Below are 22,714 nucleotides of genomic sequence, written 5' to 3' on the forward strand. Positions count from 1 at the left end.
ATTCCTTATACCTTTGCCAAATCCTAATTGTTTGGGCTGAAATTTTTCATGCCAGGTGTCTGTCTCATCATCGCTCTGCTGTAAGCAAATGTCTATGAAACCCAGCAAAGTGTCCTGTATCTCTCTAGAGCTGTTCCCAATAAAGGATGACAGCCTACCACTGCTAGTAGTTACTCCATTAGCTCTGTCAGGTGGATCTAAAGGTTCCAACCTTACTGACGACCCATGTGGTGTTGATATAATGCTTCATAATGGATTTTCTGTTTCTTAAGTTTGCTTTTTTAAAAATCTAGGAAGTTACACACCAAAAAACTATGTTAAAATAACATGAAGGTTGCAAAGTCAAGCTCTCAAAAGTTAGGAAATGCCAGGACTAATTCTTTTTCTGTGCAACCTTAATTCAGCACCCTCGTGTGTGTGTGCAATATGATACAATCTTTAATTCCGTGATCCCTTACTATTTTTTCCAGAGAGAACCTTAATTCTGGCGTTTCCTAACTTTTGAGTTCTTGACTTTGCAACCTTAATAATGTTCTTTGTATGTAGTTGTATGTGCAATGTTGTGGTAGCCATTGGCTTTTATTAATAAAAGCATGCACTGCAGAACGTCAGCTGCAATCCTCCCAGTATGGATATTACATATTTTCCAAGACAGGCTTGCCCGAATTCAGGTAGTACAAGATGAACATTTTTTAGTGTTCTGTTGGTTGATTTGTTAGCTCATCAGGCTGCAAATAAAAAATCCCTTTCCTGTTTGTGTTGATTTTGTTCTGTCCAAACCACCATGAAACCCATTTTCTAACGCTGCAAAGTGATCTACGCTGACATTGATGAATATGTCACTGAGTTCAGTTACAGCACGAGAGGACGTGGACTGGTTCAATGTTTTGACTCTGTCTTGTCTTGTGTTGAGATGTTCTTTCACTGGGTCACCTCGTAGGCTCTCAGCAGGTTGTGCATCTCATGACCTTGTTAAAAGGGCCATTTTCTTGGGGATCTTTTCTTCTGGAGTGCCCAGGAGGATACAGTTAATAAAAGGAGCAGTAATTATCATTCAGGGCAGGAAATAGTGAAATGGAAAATATAGCAAACATTTCTGTTAATCTCACCAAACCCTTTGCTTATTTTCAGCTTTATTGCAAACAGAGCTCAGTTTCCTGCCTGCTGGTAACGCTTAGCACGTACAGAGCGCTTTACAAATGTTAACTGAGCTTCCCAAGCACCTCTTGAGGTAGGTGAATGTTATGTCAATTTTACAGAGGGGGAAGGAGAGGTACCAAAATCTTGTGACCTGTTCAAACCACCCAGTGAGTTAGTATAACACAGAGGAGTTTGTGGCTCCTGGCTCCGTGCTGAGATGTCACTAGACCACAGTGCTTTCTTCATGTTGGTTAAAAAGGGGCCATATTAGGCAGCAAACAGAAGTGAACCTGTTGGGTGCCGTGAGGAACTAGATCCAATTGCTAAGGGGAAGAGTGAGCCACCTGCCAGAATCCCAGCTGCTACCAGCAACTGAGAGTGGAAGAGGAGTGCATCCTCCAACACAGGGTTTAACGTGTTTGGAAAGGTGCTCCACCCCAGCAATGACACAGCAATGATTCTGTGCTGTGCAGCAGAGGGAACTGCTGGAAACTGATCAGGACTTCTAATAACCAGAGTTACATGCAGTTGATGTTCATGAATTTAGTCTGCATCCCAGTGAAACAAACATTTATAGAGCACATGTTAAATCACCTGCCTTGTAGTTTAACTGAGTGTGATTCAAGCACCTTATGTTTTCACAGACCATGCTGGGGTGAGAAGCCTGGAATTTCCCATTGTTTGGAAATGATTTTTCCATCATTATCAAATAACTCAGATTGCTCCTGTTGTGTTTTCTCTCTCATTGATTTCTCCTCTGGACCAACATCAGTGTAGCTATTGTGTGATGACTGATTAAGCTCAGAAAGCTGGGCCTGTGTGGAAAGTCCCCTGTGGAACAAGGGTCCTGATAAATTACTTGTATCCTGGATGCATGCAGGCATCAGTGGAGGCAAATGAGATGGGCAAACAAGCTGTTACTTACACACACTGGCAAAGATTTTCAAAAGACTAGTGATTTTGGGTGCCCACCTTGAGATGCCTTAAAGGGGCCAGCCAGGCTTTCAGGAGGGGCTGAGAGTGTGAGCTCCTTTAAGGGATCTCACAATGGGCATCTAAAATCACCAGTCACTTTTGAAAATAATTTCCCTCCCATCTTACATGGAGCGACAGGAGCATTTGTGACCCACACTGGAATTGCACACTGCACCCACGGTCTCACAAACCTCTTCGGTTGAAGTTGAGCAGTAACTTGGTGCTGTGTCCCATCAGCTCTCAGTGCTGGGCTGGGTCAGCCCTTGGATGGGAAACGTTCAAAGACAACCAAGGCACTTGATGAAGGAGGGGACAGTGATTCAGGAGACGTGCTCTGAATCAGTCCTGAAGCCAGACCCCCATATACCACTTTTGTGTCTTTCAGATGAGGGGTAAAACCTAGAACCTGGTGACTTGTAGTTATTAAAGTTCCCATGACACTTTTCATAAGAGAGAGTTCTTTAACTTGCATTATCAGTTGGGTTTGATGTTCTTTACCGTCTGTTCTAAGTTAGAACGTAACATTGCTGTGCACTGTCTAACAGTTGCCACATTGCAGTGGTAGGTGAATGGTCCCTGAATGCAGCTTGTGGAAGTGCTTTGGGATTCTTCAGGGTAAAAGGTGCAATATGAACATGAGAGACTCTTGCTCCAGGCTGTCAAATCAGGTTTAGCATTTGATTTAGTGGACTTCAGTAAAGAGAAGGCAATAAACACAGGACACTGAACTCTTTGGCTTTCTGCAAGGAGTGAAGGCTTTTGGGACCATGACACTGGTGCTTTTACTACAGCTGTACAGAGAGGAGCGATCTGGTGTGTTCCTGCCTCATCTCCTTTTTATCTCTTTATGGAAGTGTTGGCCTCTGCTGAATGGACCAAAGTTCTAAATGAAATAAATCCATCATCTTTCGGCAGTTTTAGCATGTTGTAAATTCAGACTTCTTGATAGTGGAAATCTAGCTTCCCCCCACTGCACCCCCATTACATTTCTCTAACTACATTATCAGCTGAGTGGCCTCTGATCTGAGGAGCTTGGTGGCAGCTCTGAAATAATAATCGTGTTAGCTTGGACATGGCTCCTTGAGCCTTTCGGGGCCTCTCATTTCATAAAGGGTTTTTGATGGGAGATTTGGAAGTTAAAGGTGATCTGCTTTCCCAGTGTTAGAGAGACCAAAATGTCCGGCCTTGGGTGTATTTAAAACAAAAGCAACAAACCACCTGTCCAGCACTTTTGCTCTGACTCCGCTGATTTGATTCAGGTTTTTAATGTACTTTTTTTAAATCCACATTTTTCAGTGAAGACAAACAACCTAATAGCATTTCTTCAAAGGAATGTAAATTCCTTTAGGAATAAGTATCCGGAGTTCCCAGCAGTACATAGCTGCAAACCACAGACGCCTCTGGCTGAAGGCTCTGTTCTGGTTTTAATTTGGGGGTAGCGAAGGAATTCTTTTGAAGGGTTTGGGTTCACTTGTGCTGGGCCCATCAGGCTAGATTGTGTGTTACTGTACAGCAATGTGTTTGCTTTGGCTGCCAGCAAAGATTTTCTTTCCCCTAGAGGAGTCTTCCCCATCAAATCTGATGCTGCTGCATGATTATTTAATTAGGATTTTCCAAAAGCCATTCCATTAGCCTTCCTAGTACTACAGGAATCTGGAGACCTTTCCCTCTGATCCTCTGCACCCCCATCAACTCTGCCTCAGTAGCAGTGGCCATTCAGAAATTCAATTAACCAGCCAAGTGCTATTTATATGGGGCAAAATCATAAGTGGAGGTTTGCCTTGGAAAGGACTATGGCCTATACACAAAGTTGCATCGCTTTAATAAAAAGTGTGCCTTTAAACTGAATTAGTGCAACTTTGGTGTGGAGTCACTCATATCAGTTTAAACCTGGTTTATAGTGGTGTAGCTTGCCCTTGTAAATTTACAAGGGCAGGCTAAGCTGCTAGACAAAATGTATTTAAGACAATATAAGTGTGCGCCCAGAGGGGTTTGCCCCCGATTAACTAAATCATTTTTAAATAGCATCTTTAAGGCCTGGCCTACACCTAAAACTTTGGGTCGACCTAGTTGCATCACTCGGCTTGTAAAATTTTCACACCCTGAGCTCCATAGTTAGGTCGACCTAACGCCCTGCTGTACATGGAAGGATTCCATCAACCTAGCTACCTTCTCCCAGAGAGGTAAGTTAACTACACTGAGAGAAAAAACCTTCTGTCAGTGTAGGAAGCGTCTACACCATTGTACTGGTGCAACTTCTGTGTGCAGGCAAAGCCCTACTAGGCCTTGATCCCACAAACCCTTAACACGAGTGCCTAACATCATGTGTGTGACTCCAGTGGGACTACTCCCAGGAGTAAAGTTAAGCATGTTCAGAAGAGTTTGCAGGACAGCAGCCTGAATAAGGAGCTCAGGTTTTAGGCTCTGGGAACGCGCACTGCTGGCTGCTCTGAATAAACACAGGGACATTGCCAGAGGATCTCGGAGGTTGCTGAAATTAAAGGAAATCATATCCACTTGACTCCTTATAAATAAACACCCACCCACCCCCTGGGCTCTGACTGAATTATGTAGCCACACCTTTTCCCCGGCAATTCTAGATGGAGTAACAGCACAGCCATATTTTCCCCCTCCCTCCCAAGCAGTGACAATCAGGTGCTCAGAAAGCTCTGACTTCGACCATGGCTTCTTAGAACTCCTCCCGTGTGTGCTAGGGCAGGGGAAATGTAAATCTAGCTCAGGGTTTGCTGCTCTGAACTACCTTGGCAGGGCGGTTTCATGTTCCATGTGGCTGCGTTTTTCATGTTTCTTCTGTGGTCGTTGAGATTTTTCTCCAGGGTGAATATAAACCGTTTAAAGCTGGAAGGAGGGTCTAGGGCAGCAGCCTGTCTTCAGACCACCTCTGGAGTACAGTACACATGTGCCCTAGCTAGGTACCAAGCCTCTGTTTTATGATCTGCCTTTATGAGTTTAAAAAATGCAGTGACACCAAAGATAAATAATCCCTCAGCAGTTATATTTCACACTTGCACATGGTTTCAGTAAATAGGCTGCTCCCCTGGAGTCACAAGATCTGAAATATATAGCCAAGTGAGTGCTCGGCTGTTTGCGTTAATAACTAAACCTACTTCCAAGCTGATAAAATCAGGGGAGTGACTTTGTACAGGGACAACGCGGAAGAGTGTCACTCCCGGGTTCAAAACTGTGACTCAGCCCTCTCTTGGGGTGTGCAGGATGTACAGTCATGCACTGTGGGACTGGACAGGGGTGAATTTGAGTTAAATGAGGGGATGTGAAGATGTTTACACCATAAATTATGCAGGTTGCATTTGGCCCAATTTGAAACCGTTGGAGGCAGGGAGTGCTGGCTGCTGGAATGTGACTACAGTGAAGTAGGGGCCACTAGCCCTTTGGGTCCCCAGTAGGCCAGTGTAGGAAAATCCATTTGTTTCCTCCTCTGAGGGAGACCGCAGGCAGATAAATAACGTCCTGGATTAACAGTACCTTTGTTCAGGCAGGCAGAAGGGTTAGTGTCAAGCTCTGGAAGGACGGGCAAGGCTGTGACCCTGATGGCTGCCTGGCTTGTGTAGACGGGAACAGCACTAGATCTTACTCGTCTTCATAACAAAAGCCAGGACAGACTCATGGAGTGGTACTGATGGGCAGCTGCATCAGCACAGGATCTCCACTTCCACTATTGTACGGATTTGCTGTCTCTCTCAGCTCAGCCGTCTAGAAGTACTGACCCAGTGACTGGTGGGTGGAGATGCTCTGGGTGAAATTCTGGCTCCGTTGAAGTCACTGGGAGCTTTGCCATTGACTTCGGTGGGGCAGGGTTTCACCCCTTATTCCTAAAGTCCAGTCAAGCAGAATTCCTTGCAAATTTAATAACATATAACAATCTGAGAGTCACAGACCAGAGTGGTGTCTTAGCTCAGCTGGAGTGGGACAGAGGCGAGCTGGGTGCTACAGAGCAGTACGCGTGAGTCTCGACCACTGGTCTGCTGGGTAACCTAGGGCAAGTGACTCTGCCGTCCGTGCCTTTGTTTCCCTACCTGTGAAAGGGTGGTAATGCCACTTCCCTGCTGTTGTGAGGCTTAAAGTAGGTTTGTGACCTGCTCTGAGAACCTTACCTGCAAGGATGATACTAAACTGGGAGGAGTGGTAGATACGCTGGAGGGGAGGGATAGGATACAGAAGGACCTAGACAAATTGGAGGATTGGGCCAAAAGAAATCTGATGAGGTTCAATAAGGATAAGAGCAGGGTCCTGCACTTAGGACGGAAGAACCCAATGCACAGCTACAGACTAGGGACCGAATGGCTAGGCAGCAGTTCTGTGGAAAAGGACCTAGGGGTGACAGTGGACGAGAAGCTGGATATGAGTCAGCAGTGTGCCCTTGTTGCCAAGAAGGCCAATGGCATTTTGGGATGTATAAGTAGGGGCATAGCGAGCAGATCGAGGGACGTGATCGTTCCCCTCTATTCGACATTGGTGAGGCCTCATCTGGAGTACTGTGTCCAGTTTTGGGCCCCACACTTCAAGAAGGATGTGGATAAATTGGAGAGAGTCCAGCGAAGGGCAACGAAAATGATTAGGGGTCTGGAACACATGAGTTATGAGGAGAGGCTGAGGGAGCTGGGATTGTTTAGCCTGCAGAAGAGAAGAATGAGGGGGGATTTGATAGCTGCTTTCAACTACCTGAAAGGGGGTTCCAAAGAGGATGGCTCTAGACTGTTCTCAATGGTATCAGATGACAGAACGAGGAGTAATGGTCTCAAGCTGCAGTGGGGGAGGTTTAGATTGGATATTAGGAAAAACTTTTTCACTAAGAGGGTGGTGAAACACTGGAATGCGTTACCTAGGGAGGTGGTAGAATCTCCTTCCTTAGAGGTTTATAAGGTCAGGCTTGACAAAGCCCTGGCTGGGATGATTTAACTGGGAATTGGTCCTGCTTCGAGCAGGGGGTTGGACTAGATGACCTTCTGGGGTCCCTTCCAACCCTTATATTCTATGATTCTATAAGGCGCTAGAGAAGGGAGAGCGCTGTTTAGCCCATAATAGGGCCCCATCAATAACTGGCATTTTGTCACCGGAGCCACGTAAAGCAGAGGCGAAGCAGGCTCTCGCTGTAGGACCGAAACAACCAGAACCTCAGGGCTGGGTGAGAACCCTCCTGCCCCAGTGCTGGCGTGTCTGGAGGCTGCATGCGGCGTCTGGGGATTTCAGAGGGGCAGGGTCCAGGCTGGTGCCCCGGCCCCGGGCGGCCCCCTCCTTACAGCGGGACGGGGCGGAGGGGTGGGACTCCCGGGCCCCGCCCGCTCCAATCCCCGCGCCCGGGGGCGGGCCCTGCTGCCCAGGAGCCGGCGGCCCGGGAGCGTGGCCAGTGCTGCCGGGCCGGGCCATGGTGGGGACGCTGGCGCTGCCCGAGGGGCCCGAGCCGCTGGACAGGAAGCGGCGCGGCGAGCGGGTGCTAGACAGCCCCGACTCCGGCCTGCCGCCCAGCCCCAGCCACTGGCTGCTGGCCGCCGGCCCCGAGCGCGCTGCGGCCCCCGGGCTGCCCGAGCCGGACGCCGCGGGCCAGGCGCCGCCGGTGAGTATTGCACGGTCCGGGGCAGTGCCGCTCGGGGCGCTGGGCGTGCACTGAGTTGGGGGTGCATGCCCGGGGCTGCCAGGGGGCGCATGGGTACGTGCACGGGGCAGGGACCCGGGGCTGCCAGGGGGCGCATGGCTGCGTGCACAGGGCAGCGGGACTCGGGGCTGCCCGGGCAGGCATCTTTGGTGGGGGGCGCCGGGGCGTATCGGTGCATGCCCGGGGTTGTGCTGGGGGTGCTAGGTTCGGGCTGTGGAAGTTTCCCTTCCGGATGATCGTGCATCCCCAGCAGGGCTCGTCCCTGCTTCATGCTTCGCAGTGGCTGCACCTCCCGGTGTGACCGAACGTGGGTGAGGGCAGCACAAAAAGTGGCTGGCTCTGGGGATCCCTGTGCGCACCCCTTCCCCCCTCCGCCTGTCCCCTCTCCGCAAAGATGCGGGTCCTACCTGCGGAGCGATGCAATTCTTTGGCTCTCCTGCTCGGCAGAGTAGACAGAATCACAGCCGAGCTCACAAATCCTCTTGTGTCTCGTCTGCTTGTGGTGTGCAGAGATGCCCTCGGCCAGTTCTCTCCCCTCTGGCTGGCGGCGCAGCAGCTGCTGGAAAGCGTGATCCCTTTGCTGACAAGTCAGCGCCTCTCCGCAGAACGGTTTGCGCATCTTTTGGTAACATCTCCCTAAGCCGGAGGGCAGGGGGCAGGTGTCTGCCATGAATAAATTGTAAAGGAAAGGCTGGGTTGTTTAGCTGGCTGTAGATTGTTTTTATTTAGATTTTCGTCTCAAATCACACAAGACGGCATCCATCCAAGCCCTGAGCATACATTTAAAAACCCAGTGGCATCAGCGTTACAGTTAGAACTGGTACAGATTTTCACCTGGAAGAATGCACCTGGACAAGAGAGAGGTCGAAAACAACTGACCTGACTTCCCCTCCCCTTCACTCAGAACTGCTGCTGCCTTACTGTTTAATTTATCTGTGCAGGGGCTGTACCCACAAAGTGCCCAGCACACTCTTGGCATGATGGAAGTACAGACATCAGTAACAGTGGCTGGTGGCAGAACTGTAGAATCATGAAACTGAGTTATTCATTTACAAAACCTCCCAGCTTTCTGCCTGTGACAGGAATTCCATACGGCCTGTCACTCTTGCACTCAGACTGTCTGGAGTTGTTTTCCACCAGGCCTTTTTAAAGGTCTGTCACACGCTCGGGTCTTGCCGGAGTGAAAGCCGCAAAGTGGCATCAGCAGGATAGTGCCCTTAGAATACCAGCCTGGGCTCTGGGGGCTGAATTCTGGGGGCTGATTTTTTTTCAAAGGTGCTGAGTACCCGCATCTCACTAATTTCCCTTGGAGTTTGGGGTGCTCAGTACCTCTGAAAATCAGGCCTTTTATTGTAGATAATGGATACCTCACTGGCTTACCGAGATCAAAGATGTATTTGTTAAGATGGGAAAAGGGAGAACAGCTTAGACATGCCAAAGATCAAACAATAAGATTCTCGTAACGTCCAGGGGTCTTAAAGGAGCATTTCCAAAGCTGTATTAAAGAAAAGCAGAATTCGCCTGCTTGGAGGTGCTGTGCTCGCCTCAGCATGTGACCGTGCTCCTCCTTCCCAGCTGGGGGGCCTTGGCAGAAGGGAAAGCGTCTCACAGTTCATATGGTCCCATAAGGGACCAGGCGTGCGACTTCTTCATTTCATTCCTGAGAAACCCCAAGCTAGAAAGAGTTCCCCCTTTCTTGAAGTGCAAGTACATACTGGATGCAGCTGAGCTTGGGAAATAGGAAGCTGGGAAGGCTCTTCGGAAGTTCATGCAATTTAATAACCCATGAAGGTTTCTGTTGCAATTTATGTACAGAATTGATGGATGAATCCAGTGCTGAGAGGTTTCATACACACTTTTCAAAATATTAATGATAAAAAAAACCCAAACATAAATCCCCGAAGCAGTGACACCATACTATCCATGGAGGATGTACTGACTCCAGCCCCTCATGGTGGGGAAGGACCTTCTCTGTATGAATGCCCCAGAAGTACCAGGCAAACCTATTGTGTAAATCCGTGGGTCTCCATGGAAGTCCATGGAACTGTCAGTCATTTACAGATATGTCTGTTTTGGGTAATGTTAACCTTGTCCTTGACTTAGGGGGTGACTAAATAAACATCCCCTCTTGGGATTGTACTGAATTGCTATATTAAAGGCGCTCTCTTTGCACTTTTGCAGAATGCTGTGTTCTCCCCCAACCCTCTGCTCTCCAGCTGCCCTGCGAGGTTATGCCCTTTATCCTTTGGCGAAGGAGTTGAGTTTGACCCTCTGCCACCAAAGGAAATAAGGTAAATACAGTGTTACAATCAGTTAGTGTTTAAACTTCCCCTTCCCAGGGGCATAGGAAGCAGTAAAGGTTTAACAGAGGTACTGTGCAAAGGAGCAATAGCATTTATCAATTTGTGCCCGAGATTCAAGCTCAGTTCCACCCAGCCAGTACATTCCTCCACTTCTGCCTGCAACCAGCCCTTTGCAAAGGAATGTTCTGTTTCCTTTAACCACCTCCTAGAAGAATTTTCAAGGGAAGGCTTCCCGTGTCTCTTTATTATGCTTCTTAGTTCATTGTACAGCTGCTAAATCTTGGGTTCTGTTTAATTACTTGAAAGGTAATCAGGAGCAAAGATCTTCAAAGGGAGTAGCTTTCTAAAGGGTTGTTTTATTAGCAGAAAGGAATTCCACTTTCTTAAGCTGATGGTTTTATAGCAGAAGGTTCTAACTTATCAGCAAGAGGTAATCCTGTGAACTGGAGGGAAAAACTAATATTTTGAGATGTGGAATTTTCTTAATACACTGCCTTAGTTCATAGCATGTGAATTGTTCCTTTGGACATAATTTTGCAGTAAAAAGGAACAAAGTTTCCCTTTCTATAGGCATAAGTAGAACAATTGTATCGCTCAAACAGCATGCTGATAGATAGAGGATTTAAAAAATTTTCACTAGTGTTGACAAAGGACCCAATCCTGAGGTTGGAATTGATGCTTGGTACCATGCAGGATCAGGCCTGGTGTGTAGCAGAGGGGGAAAATCTTTTTCGGTACACACAGGCTTCAAGTCCCATCTCATATGACAAACCCAGACATTCCTGATATTAATTTTCACATCAGAAATGCTCAATACACTAATTGTATTATTTTCTGCCAGTCGAGTCCACGGTGGGTTTTCTCATGGAAACAAGTGGGTATAATTGCATTTGCCTTGGCTGATGACCCCAAGGATGGGGAAGGATAAAGAACTCCCACAAGACCCGTGATGGATAAGAATACAGAAAACAGCATCTGCTTCCATGGAAGCTCCAAGGGGTCGACAATTATGAAAATCAGGCCACAGGGAGTCTAAATATGGATCTAGGTGCCTGGCTGTGCTGCCAGAGTCTGAAAATGGTTGTCTAGGCCCCACCAGGCTAAGAAGATGGTTACACTGATGGCATTTCTGGAAATTCCAATAGAAAAGGAGATCCTGCCTAGAGATTGTGCTTGGACAAACAATGAAAACGCCAGGTGTGCTACAAACAGAAGGTGGTTTTCCTCTTCCCCTAAATGGAAAGAGATATCAATGGGAGGATGTGTATATTTTAAATAAAAAAAGCCTTTGGACTAGGAATCCTAGTGTTTATCCGGCACTTTTCATCTATGGATCTCAAAGCACGTGACAAAGGAGATCAGGATTGTCAGCCCCATTTTACAGATGAGGAAACTGAGGCCCGGAGAGAGGAAGTGGCTAGCCTGAGGTCATATTGCAGAGCTGGGAATGGAACCCATCGAGTTCTAGTTCAGTGCCCTAGCTAGGAGATCACCCTGCCTCCCGTAGTGTCTTTGGCTAGCTACATCTCCCAGTGAGCACTGGCTGCTGGAGCAAAGTGAGATTCACACTAGGGTCTCTCTTCTGTGTTTCAGGTACACCTCCTCAGTGAAGTATGACTCAGACAAGCACTTCATCGATGATGTCTATATGCCGGTGGGGTTAGGCGTTTCCTCGTGCAGCCAAACGGTCGTCTGCATCCCTGATTGCACCTGGCGCAGTTACAAAGTCGAGGTCCACTTTGAGCCTCGGAACAAGCCTCTGCGTTTCACCAGCACCACCATTGTCTACCCAAAACACACCAAAACTGTGTACACCACCACTCTGGATTACAACTGCAGGAAGTCCATGCGGCGGTTCTTGTCCAGCATAGAGCTGGAGTCTGCAGAATACCCTGGGAACGATTACCTCCTGGATGGCTGCTGACTGACATCTGCCTCTCTTGCTATGATCCATCCTAGTCCCTTTCTACTGTACTGTAATAACTCTCCACTAGCTAAAGTGGGTAAAAAAAACCCTAATTGCCCAGTCACTCTAAGGGAAACTTACCTGTCGCTACCTCTGTCCTAGCTCATAAATTCAAAATGGCCTGCATTTAATTTTCTATGGGAATTTTAGCTTTTCGAGATATCAGTTTATCCTCCTTTAGAGCTGCTGATTTCCTTCCCTGCTCCCACATTGCAGTATTCAGGTGAAAATAAGGGAAATGTTTCCAAAGAGGAAAAGTTAATTGCTCTTTCACAGATAAGGGAGAGTCTGGGACAGTGGAAAAATGTAAGATTCTTCATGCTGATGTGTAAAACCAATGACAATTCTCTTGCTGCAGAAAATTTAGCAGATAATTCAGCGACTTGTAAACAGAGAGCCATAATTAATGTCAGCTTTGGTCACAGGACCTTGATAAAGCAGAAAGTGCTGACATCCTTTGGCATAGGCTAGCTGATGGGAAATCCAGAATTTTATATTTAAACAGATGTTTTTTAATCTCATTCATGCCTGTTTTTAAAGATGTTCCTTTAAGGCGGGGGGGGGGGGGGGAGGAAGGAGGTTCGATTAGAGCAAGAGTTAAATTGCATTTGGGTAGGCATAGAAGGAACTGGGTTATCTTTCTTCAGGCTCCCCTAATCTTACAGAAGATCTTGTATACTTTTCAGTTAGTTAACCCAGCCTCAAACTTGTGCAACTATTTGTCAGTGCAGCAGATACTAGAATTTGCAGGCACTGTACTGTAACTTGTGAAGACTATTACGCAGAAAATTATCTCTGAGGGGTAATTAATTTTGGAAATCCAAGTGTAGACATCCGCTAGTTTCAAACCACTATGTAATGCTGGCACTGTTTCTCACTCAAGGGGAGCTGCAACAGTGGAAAAATGTTAGGAAATCCACAGGGTGGAAGTCATAAGGTGGAAGCAGAAACCTGGGAATCCAGCAGCATCGCCTAGGGGTATGTGGGAGTGACTTGCCAAGGAAGGCATTGCAACAAAGGGAATGCAAAACTGTCAACTGGCTAGATCCACAGCTATGTCTGTGCTTTCCCTGTTGGACTTCACAAAGATCATTATTCTGTCTAAGTTTTCGATCTGATGGTGTTGATGATTCCACTGGGGCAAGGGAGGTCTTCCATACCCGGAGCTTCCTGAGTATCCCTGCAGTAACAAATCAGAGTGCATTTCAACTGGAGATCACTGGGGGTTGGGGAGTGGGCAGGAGAGAGGTGGTGAGAATAATCACTTCAGAATAATCTGCACCTTAACATTGTCTTTGTCTATCATGCACTTTGACCAACCAGAACGTGTGGCTTTCTAAATCTCCAGAATTGTTGTTTCTTTGTTGAAAGAGAGGAGAGCAGCATGGAAAGTGGGTGCTTTTGAAGATGTGGCTTATACTCTTTGTTGGTGTAGTACCGGTATTGTGGATGTTCCACAGAAGCTGGCTCTTGACTTTTTTATATATATCTCCCCAAACTCACATGGGACAAAATTCAGCCCCTGTAGAGCAACAGCCCAAGACCACCTCTCAAAAGGGGACTTATGCAGGGCATAGGGACAAGGGAAAATGTCATCAGTGGAGAGCGAGGAATGTAGAATGTGTTCTAGCTGGAGATTATTATTGGGGCTGCAGTAAAATAGATCCGGCAGGTGTTACAAATGGCCTGTGTAGAGGTATATTCTGCAATGTGGTACTAGTGTGAGCTGAAATGATTCAAGAGACTGAAAGTGTAATGGAAGAGGGGATTTGTTGGGTTTTTTTGTACCTGTTTATTCCCTTGAATCAGTAGTTTCTTTGTTTCTTGCCCACAAACCCAGATGTGCTAAAACATTTCCAAGGGAGACTTGGAATGCTGAGTTTAAATAGCCATCCCCATAAGAGACTATGGGTCCTGGAATTCTGACAAGACCTTTGACCCCACTGAAACTATTGGAACTGCCTGGGATGTGAATCAGGGCCAGAACTACCAACATGAGTAGCATAGCGTAGTACCAATGCATTGAATCTAGTCTGTACTATTTAAGAAATGCTCATTACATTCCCACTAAGACCATTCCTTAACGTTTGCCAGAAGTGCACTTACAACAGGGCATAAGCCACCCTCTGTGTGTAGGGGTTTCAAACATAACTTCTCTGTTGGACAGGTTATTCCATTATTGCTAGTTTGTACTTTCCTCCTGCCACTGTAGGAGACATGATACTGCACTAGAATGGATGCCTGGTTTACTCCACTATCACTTTTCCCGTGAGTTCATTACAAGATTTTGGAGAGAAGTTTTATTTTAAAATTGTAACCATGACCTGTTCCAAGTTAAATTAGAAATAACTCTTACACTATGGTCTAGGACACAACACATGCTTTAAAAACACAGATTTATTGATGTTCCTCTTTAAAAAGATGGTAACTGATAGAAGATGCTTTTTAAAAAATTCAGGTTACTATATTGCAACACCTTGGTTCTCACTGTGCAAGATCCAATATGTTCTGCTCTCTGTGACATGATTCCTCCCCCAAAAAAACAAAGTTTCAATTTGCTTTTTCTCATTTAACTAGTAATAAATTATATGAAAACCATAATTGTAGGGAAGTCTCTTTTTAATTCAAGCCTTATTGGTGGTTGTTTGGTCTTGAATGCAAACTAGAGTCACAAATGGCTGGTTCATCTCTACTGTGTTAACTCTGGCTGGCTGGGAGTTATTACTGAAATTAGTGGGTAAGTACTATGTGGAAGAGTTAGATATCATTTATTACATGATTCACTGAGAACTAAAGACTTAATATATTCAACTGATCTTAGATCTTCTGTTTCTTTTATCAGACTTGATTGTTGCTAAATTCTCTAATAAGCCATATCAAGTATAAAATTCCCTATAAAAATATAATACAAATGCTATGGCTTCATGAGTTTAGTAAGACACTTGAAGAAGTGCTTTTAAGACCATTGGAAATCCTCTCCACGGCATGTATTTCACATCTGGTACCATTTTATTCCTAATGAGCTAGTTCTGGTTTCTGATATGTATTTTGGCACATACTGCAAACAAAGCAGTTGTTGTTTTCAAATGAACTGAGTATTTAAACAGACAAAACTCTCTTTTGATTGTGGATTTAAAAGTGGGGGGGAGAGTTCAGGTGCTCAGATGCCACAGTGATGGGCACGGAATATAAAAAGTTACTAGAATTTATTATATATTAACAATTTTTTTTTTATTTGTGACAAGCTGTTCTTGTCAGAGAACTTATGTGTCTGGATGCCTACTGTCTTGTTAAATGCTTCTGAATTTCCAGGCTTATGGATTTTATTTTTAATATCAATAGAAGGGTAGGAATTGATGCAACAAAATACCAATTCTTTAATTCCTAATAGAGTTTTTTGTTTACTTTTTTTGCTGCTCATTTGTCCACCCCTTTGCAAAAGCACTTGGTTTTCAAATAATGACGTTGGAATCTAGTCTTGAGACAGAATATATTTATAAAGAACCAACCTGCCATTGCAAAAGTGCCAGTGGCATGCAGCCAATTAAAGGCAATAGGATTAGAAGATCATTCAGTGATAAAATATTACAGAAAACAGAGGAGTCATAGAATCATAGAGTCCTATGCATATAAGACAATAGTTGTTAGAAAAGACCAATGCATACAAACAGGGTTTAAGAAGTGTTTTAAAATCAAAGGAACATATTTCTGAGCAGGTGGAGGGAAGTTACGAGAACTTCTTGTCTCTCTCCTTTCAGATGCTTGGTCTTTTTTTCCCCAGAATATCTCCTTTTGTCTGCCCTTGGCTATTTTAAAATATTCTAATATTGTAAAAGTATTCTGAGGGAGTTTGTATGAAAGACATTACTGTGTGTGATGAAAAGCAAGGGCATCTGAGAGGCTGATGGATTGGGCAGGGAAGCCTATTAAGTGAAAGACTAATTTTTTTTTTAGTTCATTTTTGTCACCGATGCACGTTGCTGCAGCAATCACGATACTGACAAGGACAATCCTGTCACTTGAGAAAAGGGCACTTTTCAATTTAGTACACTTTGTTTCTGATTTAAATCTCCAAGTTCACGGAACAATACAATACGTTTTTGTAACAGAAGAAAGTAGTATTGTCTAGCAGTTAGAGAGCAAACCAGGCACTGAGACCTGGATATTAATCCTGATTCTGCACTGTATGTGACCTTAGGTAAGCCTATCTGCATGTCGCTTACCCTCTACGCACAGTATCAAATCACTTAGCTACTTACTGCCTCAGTTTCCCCATCTGCAACATGAGCTAACACCTGCCCACTTCACTGAGGTACTGTGAGGCTTAATGCATTCATGTTTGAAAAGCAATGAGATAATCCAGTAGGACACTACTATTTATGAATAACATATAAGCAGTAAGAGGGTACTTGAGGGCAGAGTAGTAGGATGTAGAGAACCTTTAATAAAACCATCAAAATAATTGTTTTATTGTCCACTTTCTATGTAGTGTTTTATAAAAGGTCTGGCAGAAGTAAACAGAATAACCTGTTAGTATGGGGAATTAATCCCACTAACAACATGGCCGTGAACAAAGGTATATACAAAGTTTAAAAGTAATGGTTTTGTTGCCATTACTGTTTTAAATACAGATATAAAATAGAGAACAATACTGGTTTACACAACTTCCTGAGAAATATTTGGTAATGCTGCTGGTTGCAGTTCAGACACTTTTGTAGCTAGCTCAGCATTCATGACCTCTTCATCTTTATTTTCCTGAAAATAAGGACTGGAGCGATCCTTTTGACATGCTGTCTGACCACTATTTGTGTATGGATCTTTGTTTTGAAGTAATGGGAAATGCTTGAGAGTCAGACGTGGCTCTGCGGGTAGCTGTTGCTGGACATATAACCTATAGCGTTTCCTTCTGTTCAGTTTATAGATACGCAGTCTTTCTTCCTCAGCAGCAGGATCTTCAAGAATCCCATCCCATCGAAGGCTCTCATTGATCTGATCAGAAATGTCCTGCTCTGTTTGGGTAGAGCCTGAAGTAGTGGAAGCTGATAATAAAAGCTTATTAATTTCTGCATCAATGTGAATCCCCTTTACAGCACCTTGTGCTGGGTCACGATCGTTCCTGAGGCTTAGTATTTCAAGTAACTGAGCAGAGAGGGTCTGATGCTTCTTGCTTTTGCTGTGATGTTTATCTGTTGCAATGATAAATATTATTAGCAGAGAGCTTATATGGCATCACTGTCACCTCTGGCTTTACTGTTCACATGGTAATGAGAAAGTTACAGATAAAAAAATCATTAAACATAGCACAGACTCACTGTCAAGAAACCAGATTTGTTAACAAAATATCTATCACATAAAAGCTCATTGTTGAGGGGAAATATGTATTTAGCTCAATGACTGATGCCATTTATAGAACAACTGTACTCATATAAATGTACTTAGGAATACGTACTCATAACACTTTGATACAAGCATCATGTCCATTGGACCAGTATGACTATTGCGCTTTTGTAAAGTAGTTGTGTGCACTTTAGTGTTGTGTTTTTTCCAATGTGAATGTTAAACATTTGAGTTAAAAGAATGGCAGAAATTGAAATGGGAAATTCTGGCCATTATTTGAACACCACCTCAGGCTTTTAATGCTCTGCCAACCAGGGAAATGAGATGGTCCCTGTGCCAAAAAGTTTACAGTCCTAAACGAGAGAAAGTTTTCATAAATCCTCCCTCAAAAAATCAGATTGAGAGTTTGTTACCTGCTACAACTAGCATTAATTTCAGTTTTAATTTGTCTCTCCAGTTAAAGAGCTAGTGAAATGATACCACTGAGAAAAATTTCTCTTGCAGTCTGTGCTGGAGCTATTTTTTAAAGTCTTGCTCCATTTAGGTCTCAGCTTCCACCAATGGTTATACTAACTAACTTGTCATTGTAATAAATTAATCCTGCTCCCTTCTAAAGTTTAACTTCACAAAACAGTCAGATTTTTTTAAAATCCCTGATGTTTTAATAGTGTGAGTAATGTTATTTTAATATGATGCCTGACATAATTTTAACAGGCGTTCTACAATTGTACTGAACTGAATAGTTCTGTTTCTTTACATGATTGAAGAAAACCTCCCCAGTTAAGAAGTTTTGAAATTAACCCCCACTCTGTTGCTGTACCAGCAAGCCAAATACTGTTTGTTAGAGGTCAGATAGATTTTGACTTGCATCAATTAAATGTTGAACATTCAACCAACTGCAGTTCAGCTCTGTGAAAGAAAATCTAAAATATATCCAGCTATCTCAAATCTTGCTACAGTTTTGTGAAACTACCTGCTCTCAGACAGATGTCCTATGCCTCCTACAGTCGACATGAGGGAGCTACATGTACTTCCAATAAACCAAAAAGAAAAGGAGTACTCGTGGCACCTTAGAGACTAACAAATTGATCTGAGCTCAAATAAATTTGTTAGTCTCTAAGGTGCCACAAGTACTCCTTTTCTTTTTGCAAATACAGACTAACACGGCTGCTACTCTGAAACCTTCCAATAAACCATTTGTTTAAAAAAACAAAAGCAAAGGCTACAGCAAGAAGTACTAACAGGCTATAATTCTAGGTGGAGGTTCTAAAATGCACAAGATTCCTTCTCACCAAAAGCCCAGATTTATTTCCTGGGATCTACAGTAGCCAATCTCTTCTTTTTTTCCTATGATTGCACTGTAGTGAAAAAGGATGTCTAATTATCCCAGTATAACAGTAGTTTTCTACACTATGAACAGGTACGTAAATAGAGCCAATCTCAGATCAAGACTGTGTGTGCTTCTATATTTATAGCTACCCATTCCAAAAAGTATGCACCAAAAGTGGTGTTATCTGGACCGATGATCTGCTGGGTCACTCCAATCCTCGACTCTGGGAGCCAGCGTTACCCTACTCTGCTGTGAGAACCCCCACTCCTGGGCTGTTCACGGACAGCCTCTGGCACATAAACTGCTTGGATTGTGCAACTGAATGACACTAGCCAATATCTCCGGTCCCAGACACAACTCTAGGAATCTCCATCTTGCAGTGTCCAGTTATGCCTGCTGGACTCTGCAAACTTATATGAGTTCATCAATTTAACAAAGAAATTGATATGCACCAGGCTTGTTATCCCAAGGGGAGTTTCTGACATGCTTCAAACCAAACGCACTCTTTCAGGTAGAATAAACAAACACATTTATTAACTACAAAGAGAGATTTTCAGTGATTATAAGTTAAAGTACAAGAAGTCAGATTTGGTCAAATGAAATAAAAGCAGAATGCATTCTAAGCAGATCTTAACACTTTCAGTGCCCTTACAAACTTAGATGTTTCTCAGCACAGGCTGGCTGGTTGCTCTTCAGCCAGGCTTTCCACTTTGATCAGTGCTTCAGCGCTTGGTGGTGATGTTTGTAGATGGAGGAGGAAGAGCATGGCAAATGTCTCCCTTTTATCATGTTCTTTCTTCCCTCTTGGCTTTGCCCCCTCCCTTCAGGGTCAGGTGAGCATTACCTCATCGTAGTCCCAAACTGACCAAGGGAAGCGGGGTTACGCACTCAAGAGTCCAACAGGTCCTTTGTTGTTTCCTAGGCCAGTGTCCTTTGTTCCTGTGAGGCTAGGCTGGGTTTGTCCCTTACATGCCATGATGAGGTGTGAACTGCCTCTCTGTTCCTGGAGAGTTTTGCCTGGGCTTGTTTTAAGCCATGAGGACACATTTTCAGCCTCATAACTATATACATGAAATTACAACCTATAACATTACTATAACAACAATGCTCGGTACATCATAAGCCTTCCGAAGACACCCGACATGACAAACTTTGCGTTGGATACCACACAATCATATTATAAGGATGAACATGGGGGTGTAGAGTGTTTCCCCAAGATTCAGAGCCTCACACCCTCCAACATACACACACGGGTATAGCAGGCAATCTGTACGTATGCTGGCTGATCAGTAAGCACAGTCAGTAACTATACCCATAACCTCTAAAGGTGATAATGCACTTCCCTCACAAACAGCAGGGACAGCAAAGTGGAGACAGACTCGATTCTCCACTACCTTACCCTTTGTGTGGTCATGTGCACCGGGCAAAGAGGGCATAAATCTGCCATTCTCATTTGGTAGCATGTTCCGTTCACTGTGCTGGTGTAAGTGATGGTCCAAGGCACTGGAGCACTGGGCCCACTGGAGCTAGCAATATGTTATGCAAAAGCCAACCTGGCCGTAGCCAGAAGCAGTGTGGCCTTTGAGAAGTGACAGCTGCTTTCCACCATGCACACCTGCATCCCATCCCTCAGGTGCTGTGCCCACTGGCACCCATTGCTATAACACAGTTTTGCTAACCTGTCTCCTCAGAGGTGGAGGGGCTGCTGCCATGCCCGCTGCTCCTGGAGTTACTGTCATCCTGGTCTGCTTTCTTTTTCTTCTTCTTTGGCTTCTTCTTGCCTGTGGCCTGTGGTGGGGATGAGGACAGCATAGGGGTTAGGAACCCCTTAGCCAGCTTCTTGCTGCTGGCCTTGCCTCTCTTCTTGCCAGGCAGCAATTTCTGCACCCCTTTGCATCCTTGGCTCTTCTGCATGGGGCACACCCTGGCTGTCACACCGAGCTACTGCTGAGCCTGCAAATAGGGGGAAAGACTTGTTGAAGGGCCTTTCGGTGCCCCCTTCATCTGCTGCATAGTCCACCATCTTCCTAGCAGAGGGCCCACACAACCCCCCTCAGCACCTAGTCCACTCAGTTCATCTCCCGCCGCATCACCCTTCCCCCAAGTCTGTCCTCCTGCATCTTACTCCCCAGAGCCCCCAGGACCTGATGCCAGAGGCCCCCCTGCAGAGTCCTCAGTCCCTGCCCTGTGGACCCTACCCCCCCAGAGCCCTCAGTCCCCCCAATCCCTGCCTCCTTGATCCTACTCTCTAGTGATCTCTCCTATATCTCTACCCCCAGTCCATGTCGCTCTGGCCTCTACCCCCCAGACATCTGCCCCCAGAGACCCCTGTTCTCCCCAGGCCCTACCCCCTGGATTCAGCTCCCCTGAGGGCCCCCAGCCCCCCACTCCCCAGAGTCCCTCCCCCCAACCCCTATTCTCCAGAGAGCCCCAGAGACCCTGCCCTCGACCCTACTCCCCCATAGGCCCCCGTCCCTGCTGGCCCCTGCTCCCCAGACCCCTAGTCCTGCCCTCACAGCGCTCCCCCCCCCGGGGTGCCGGAGCTCACCTTCCCCCCCGGAGCCACCGCCTCTCCCCAGGGCCCGGTCCGCGCCGCCGGCTCCCCCCCCGTCCCCTCCGGACGCGTCTCCATGGCAGCGACTCAGCGTCAGCGCCCGCGCCCTCCGCGAGAACAAATAGTCCGTGCGCCCCCGACCCCCGCCTCGAGCGCCGGGCCCCGCCCCGAGCCGGGCGCGGGCCCCGCGCTGCAGGCGGGGGAGGGCGGCAGCGGCTCGTCAACGGGCTGTTCCGTCTCCAAGGCGACGGGCCTGCCGCCCTGCCCGGGTCGGGGCCCGCCACCCCGCCAGCCCTGACGGGTGTGACCCGCGCCCTACCTCAGCGCCAGAGCCCATTGCACGGCCCAGGGCGAGCCTGGCCTCTGTTACCGAGCTTGTCCGAGCTGGCTTGTGACCGCTTCGTGTCACAGGCCGCTTGCCCTCCTTCTCTGTGGCGCGGCGCCGAGCCCAGCAGGCCCCCAGCAGGGTCGATAGCAGCGCGCGGGACGGCTCCGAAGGCACGTAAGGGGCTCTCCAGTAATGCCCTGCCTTTGCTCGGGTCCCTGGTTAGCCCTCGCCAAAGCTCTGCTGGCTAGTGTCCGTGACTCTCATGCTCCTGTACAAAGGGTCAATGGGAGCAGTCGTGACATTGCTCCCCTGGCTGAAAGGCAGAATGCCGGTCTTTCTTTCCTTTCCTTTTAACAGGTTTAATAATTGTGTTGAGATGATGTTGAAGTGGAAAGAAAACGGGACAGAGTTTAAGCATAGAAGTTTCTGGTTATCAGGGAATAAGGTACAGATTATCAAGGGGTGCGAAATTCGGTTTAGGAAGGGGTGGCCTACAGAATACATAATCTGCAGTCTTCCCGATTTGGGGTAAAAGGTTAACGGGTCAAAGTACAGACATTGAGATATGGGGGTATGTTGTTCATACAATGGATGTGTTCAAGTGTGGAGTATAATGAATGGATACGATGATGAGGATGGATTTACTCCCATTTGGTGGGATTTAATGTTCAGGGAGTTTATGGTCAGTACTTCATAGGGATGACGCTCAAACACTGTAATTCCTCTTGCTAACAGGAGTTCATAGACTCTGGTGATGGGTATGGTAGAAGAACCTGAATAGAGTCTCGGTTGGTGGCCCTGATCCTGCAGAGATTTGTACATGGGCTTAATTTTATGCTCTGTGAGTGTGGAAAGGTCACCACATGCTCATACTGGGTGTAAATTGAAGCCTGTGCCTAAGTCTTTGTAGGATCAGGGACTAACTAACTCTGTTATTATAGTTTGCTGCCTGTCACCCTGCAGCTACCTGTCCCATTTGCAAAGATCTCCTGCAGCCTTTGCCCAATCGCCTGGTGTTTTAAACCTCTTATGCCTGTTACAAAATCATGATTCTATTTTCATATACCCGAGTTAGTTAAACCTCAGCCTCTCTTAACCACTGCCACAACCCCTTGCCCTGTAGTGACCCTGTAGCTCTGCTTCTCTACG

At 46.0% G+C, this 22,714-nt stretch overlaps 2 protein-coding genes across 4 annotated transcripts; one reads left to right on the plus strand and one right to left on the minus strand.

The window, feature by feature from the left end:
- Positions 1 to 4,880: 4,880 nt before the first annotated feature.
- Positions 4,881 to 21,857, minus strand: LIAT1 (ligand of ATE1). 3 transcript variants are annotated; one of them, XM_075120792.1, is made up of 4 exons: positions 21,557 to 21,857; positions 20,363 to 20,636; positions 8,155 to 8,410; positions 4,881 to 5,990 (listed from the first exon to the last, which is right to left on the minus strand). In XM_075120792.1, the coding sequence occupies exons 2-4, from the start codon at positions 20,595 to 20,597 to the stop codon at positions 5,978 to 5,980; spliced, it is 504 nt and encodes a 167-aa protein (XP_074976893.1). In that variant the 5' UTR covers positions 20,598 to 20,636; positions 21,557 to 21,857; the 3' UTR covers positions 4,881 to 5,977. The 3 variants fall into 3 exon arrangements, with proteins under 3 accessions (XP_074976893.1, XP_074976891.1, XP_074976892.1); XM_075120790.1 differs by lacking the exons at positions 4,881 to 5,990; positions 8,155 to 8,410 and adding an exon at positions 16,457 to 17,202 and having other exon boundaries at positions 21,557 to 21,848; XM_075120791.1 differs by lacking the exons at positions 4,881 to 5,990; positions 8,155 to 8,410; positions 21,557 to 21,857 and adding exons at positions 16,457 to 17,202; positions 21,232 to 21,393.
- RFLNB (refilin B) lies at positions 7,339 to 14,617 on the plus strand. The gene is made up of 3 exons (XM_075120793.1): positions 7,339 to 7,708; positions 9,929 to 10,038; positions 11,644 to 14,617. Exons 1-3 carry the CDS (start codon positions 7,520 to 7,522, stop codon positions 11,972 to 11,974), a joined length of 630 nt encoding a protein of 209 aa, XP_074976894.1. The 5' UTR covers positions 7,339 to 7,519; the 3' UTR covers positions 11,975 to 14,617.
- Positions 21,858 to 22,714: the final 857 nt, after the last annotated feature.

The sequence above is a fragment of the Caretta caretta genome, chromosome 17 (assembly GCF_965140235.1).
Source record: "Caretta caretta isolate rCarCar2 chromosome 17, rCarCar1.hap1, whole genome shotgun sequence".
Classification (NCBI taxonomy): Eukaryota; Metazoa; Chordata; order Testudines; family Cheloniidae; genus Caretta; species Caretta caretta.

Coding starts and splice junctions, on each gene's coding strand:
- LIAT1 (XM_075120790.1), bottom strand. CDS start 20,597: ATGCAGAAGAGCCAAGGATGCAAAGGGGTGCAGAAATTGCTGCCTGGC. Junction 17,203..20,362: donor CTCCACCTCTGAGGAGACAG/GTTAGCAAAACT, acceptor TCATTGCAACAG/ATAAACATCACAGCAAAAGC.
- RFLNB (XM_075120793.1), top strand. CDS start 7,520: ATGGTGGGGACGCTGGCGCTGCCCGAGGGGCCCGAGCCGCTGGACAGG. Junction 7,709..9,928: donor CCGCGGGCCAGGCGCCGCCG/GTGAGTATTGCA, acceptor GCACTTTTGCAG/AATGCTGTGTTCTCCCCCAA. Junction 10,039..11,643: donor CTGCCACCAAAGGAAATAAG/GTAAATACAGTG, acceptor TCTGTGTTTCAG/GTACACCTCCTCAGTGAAGT.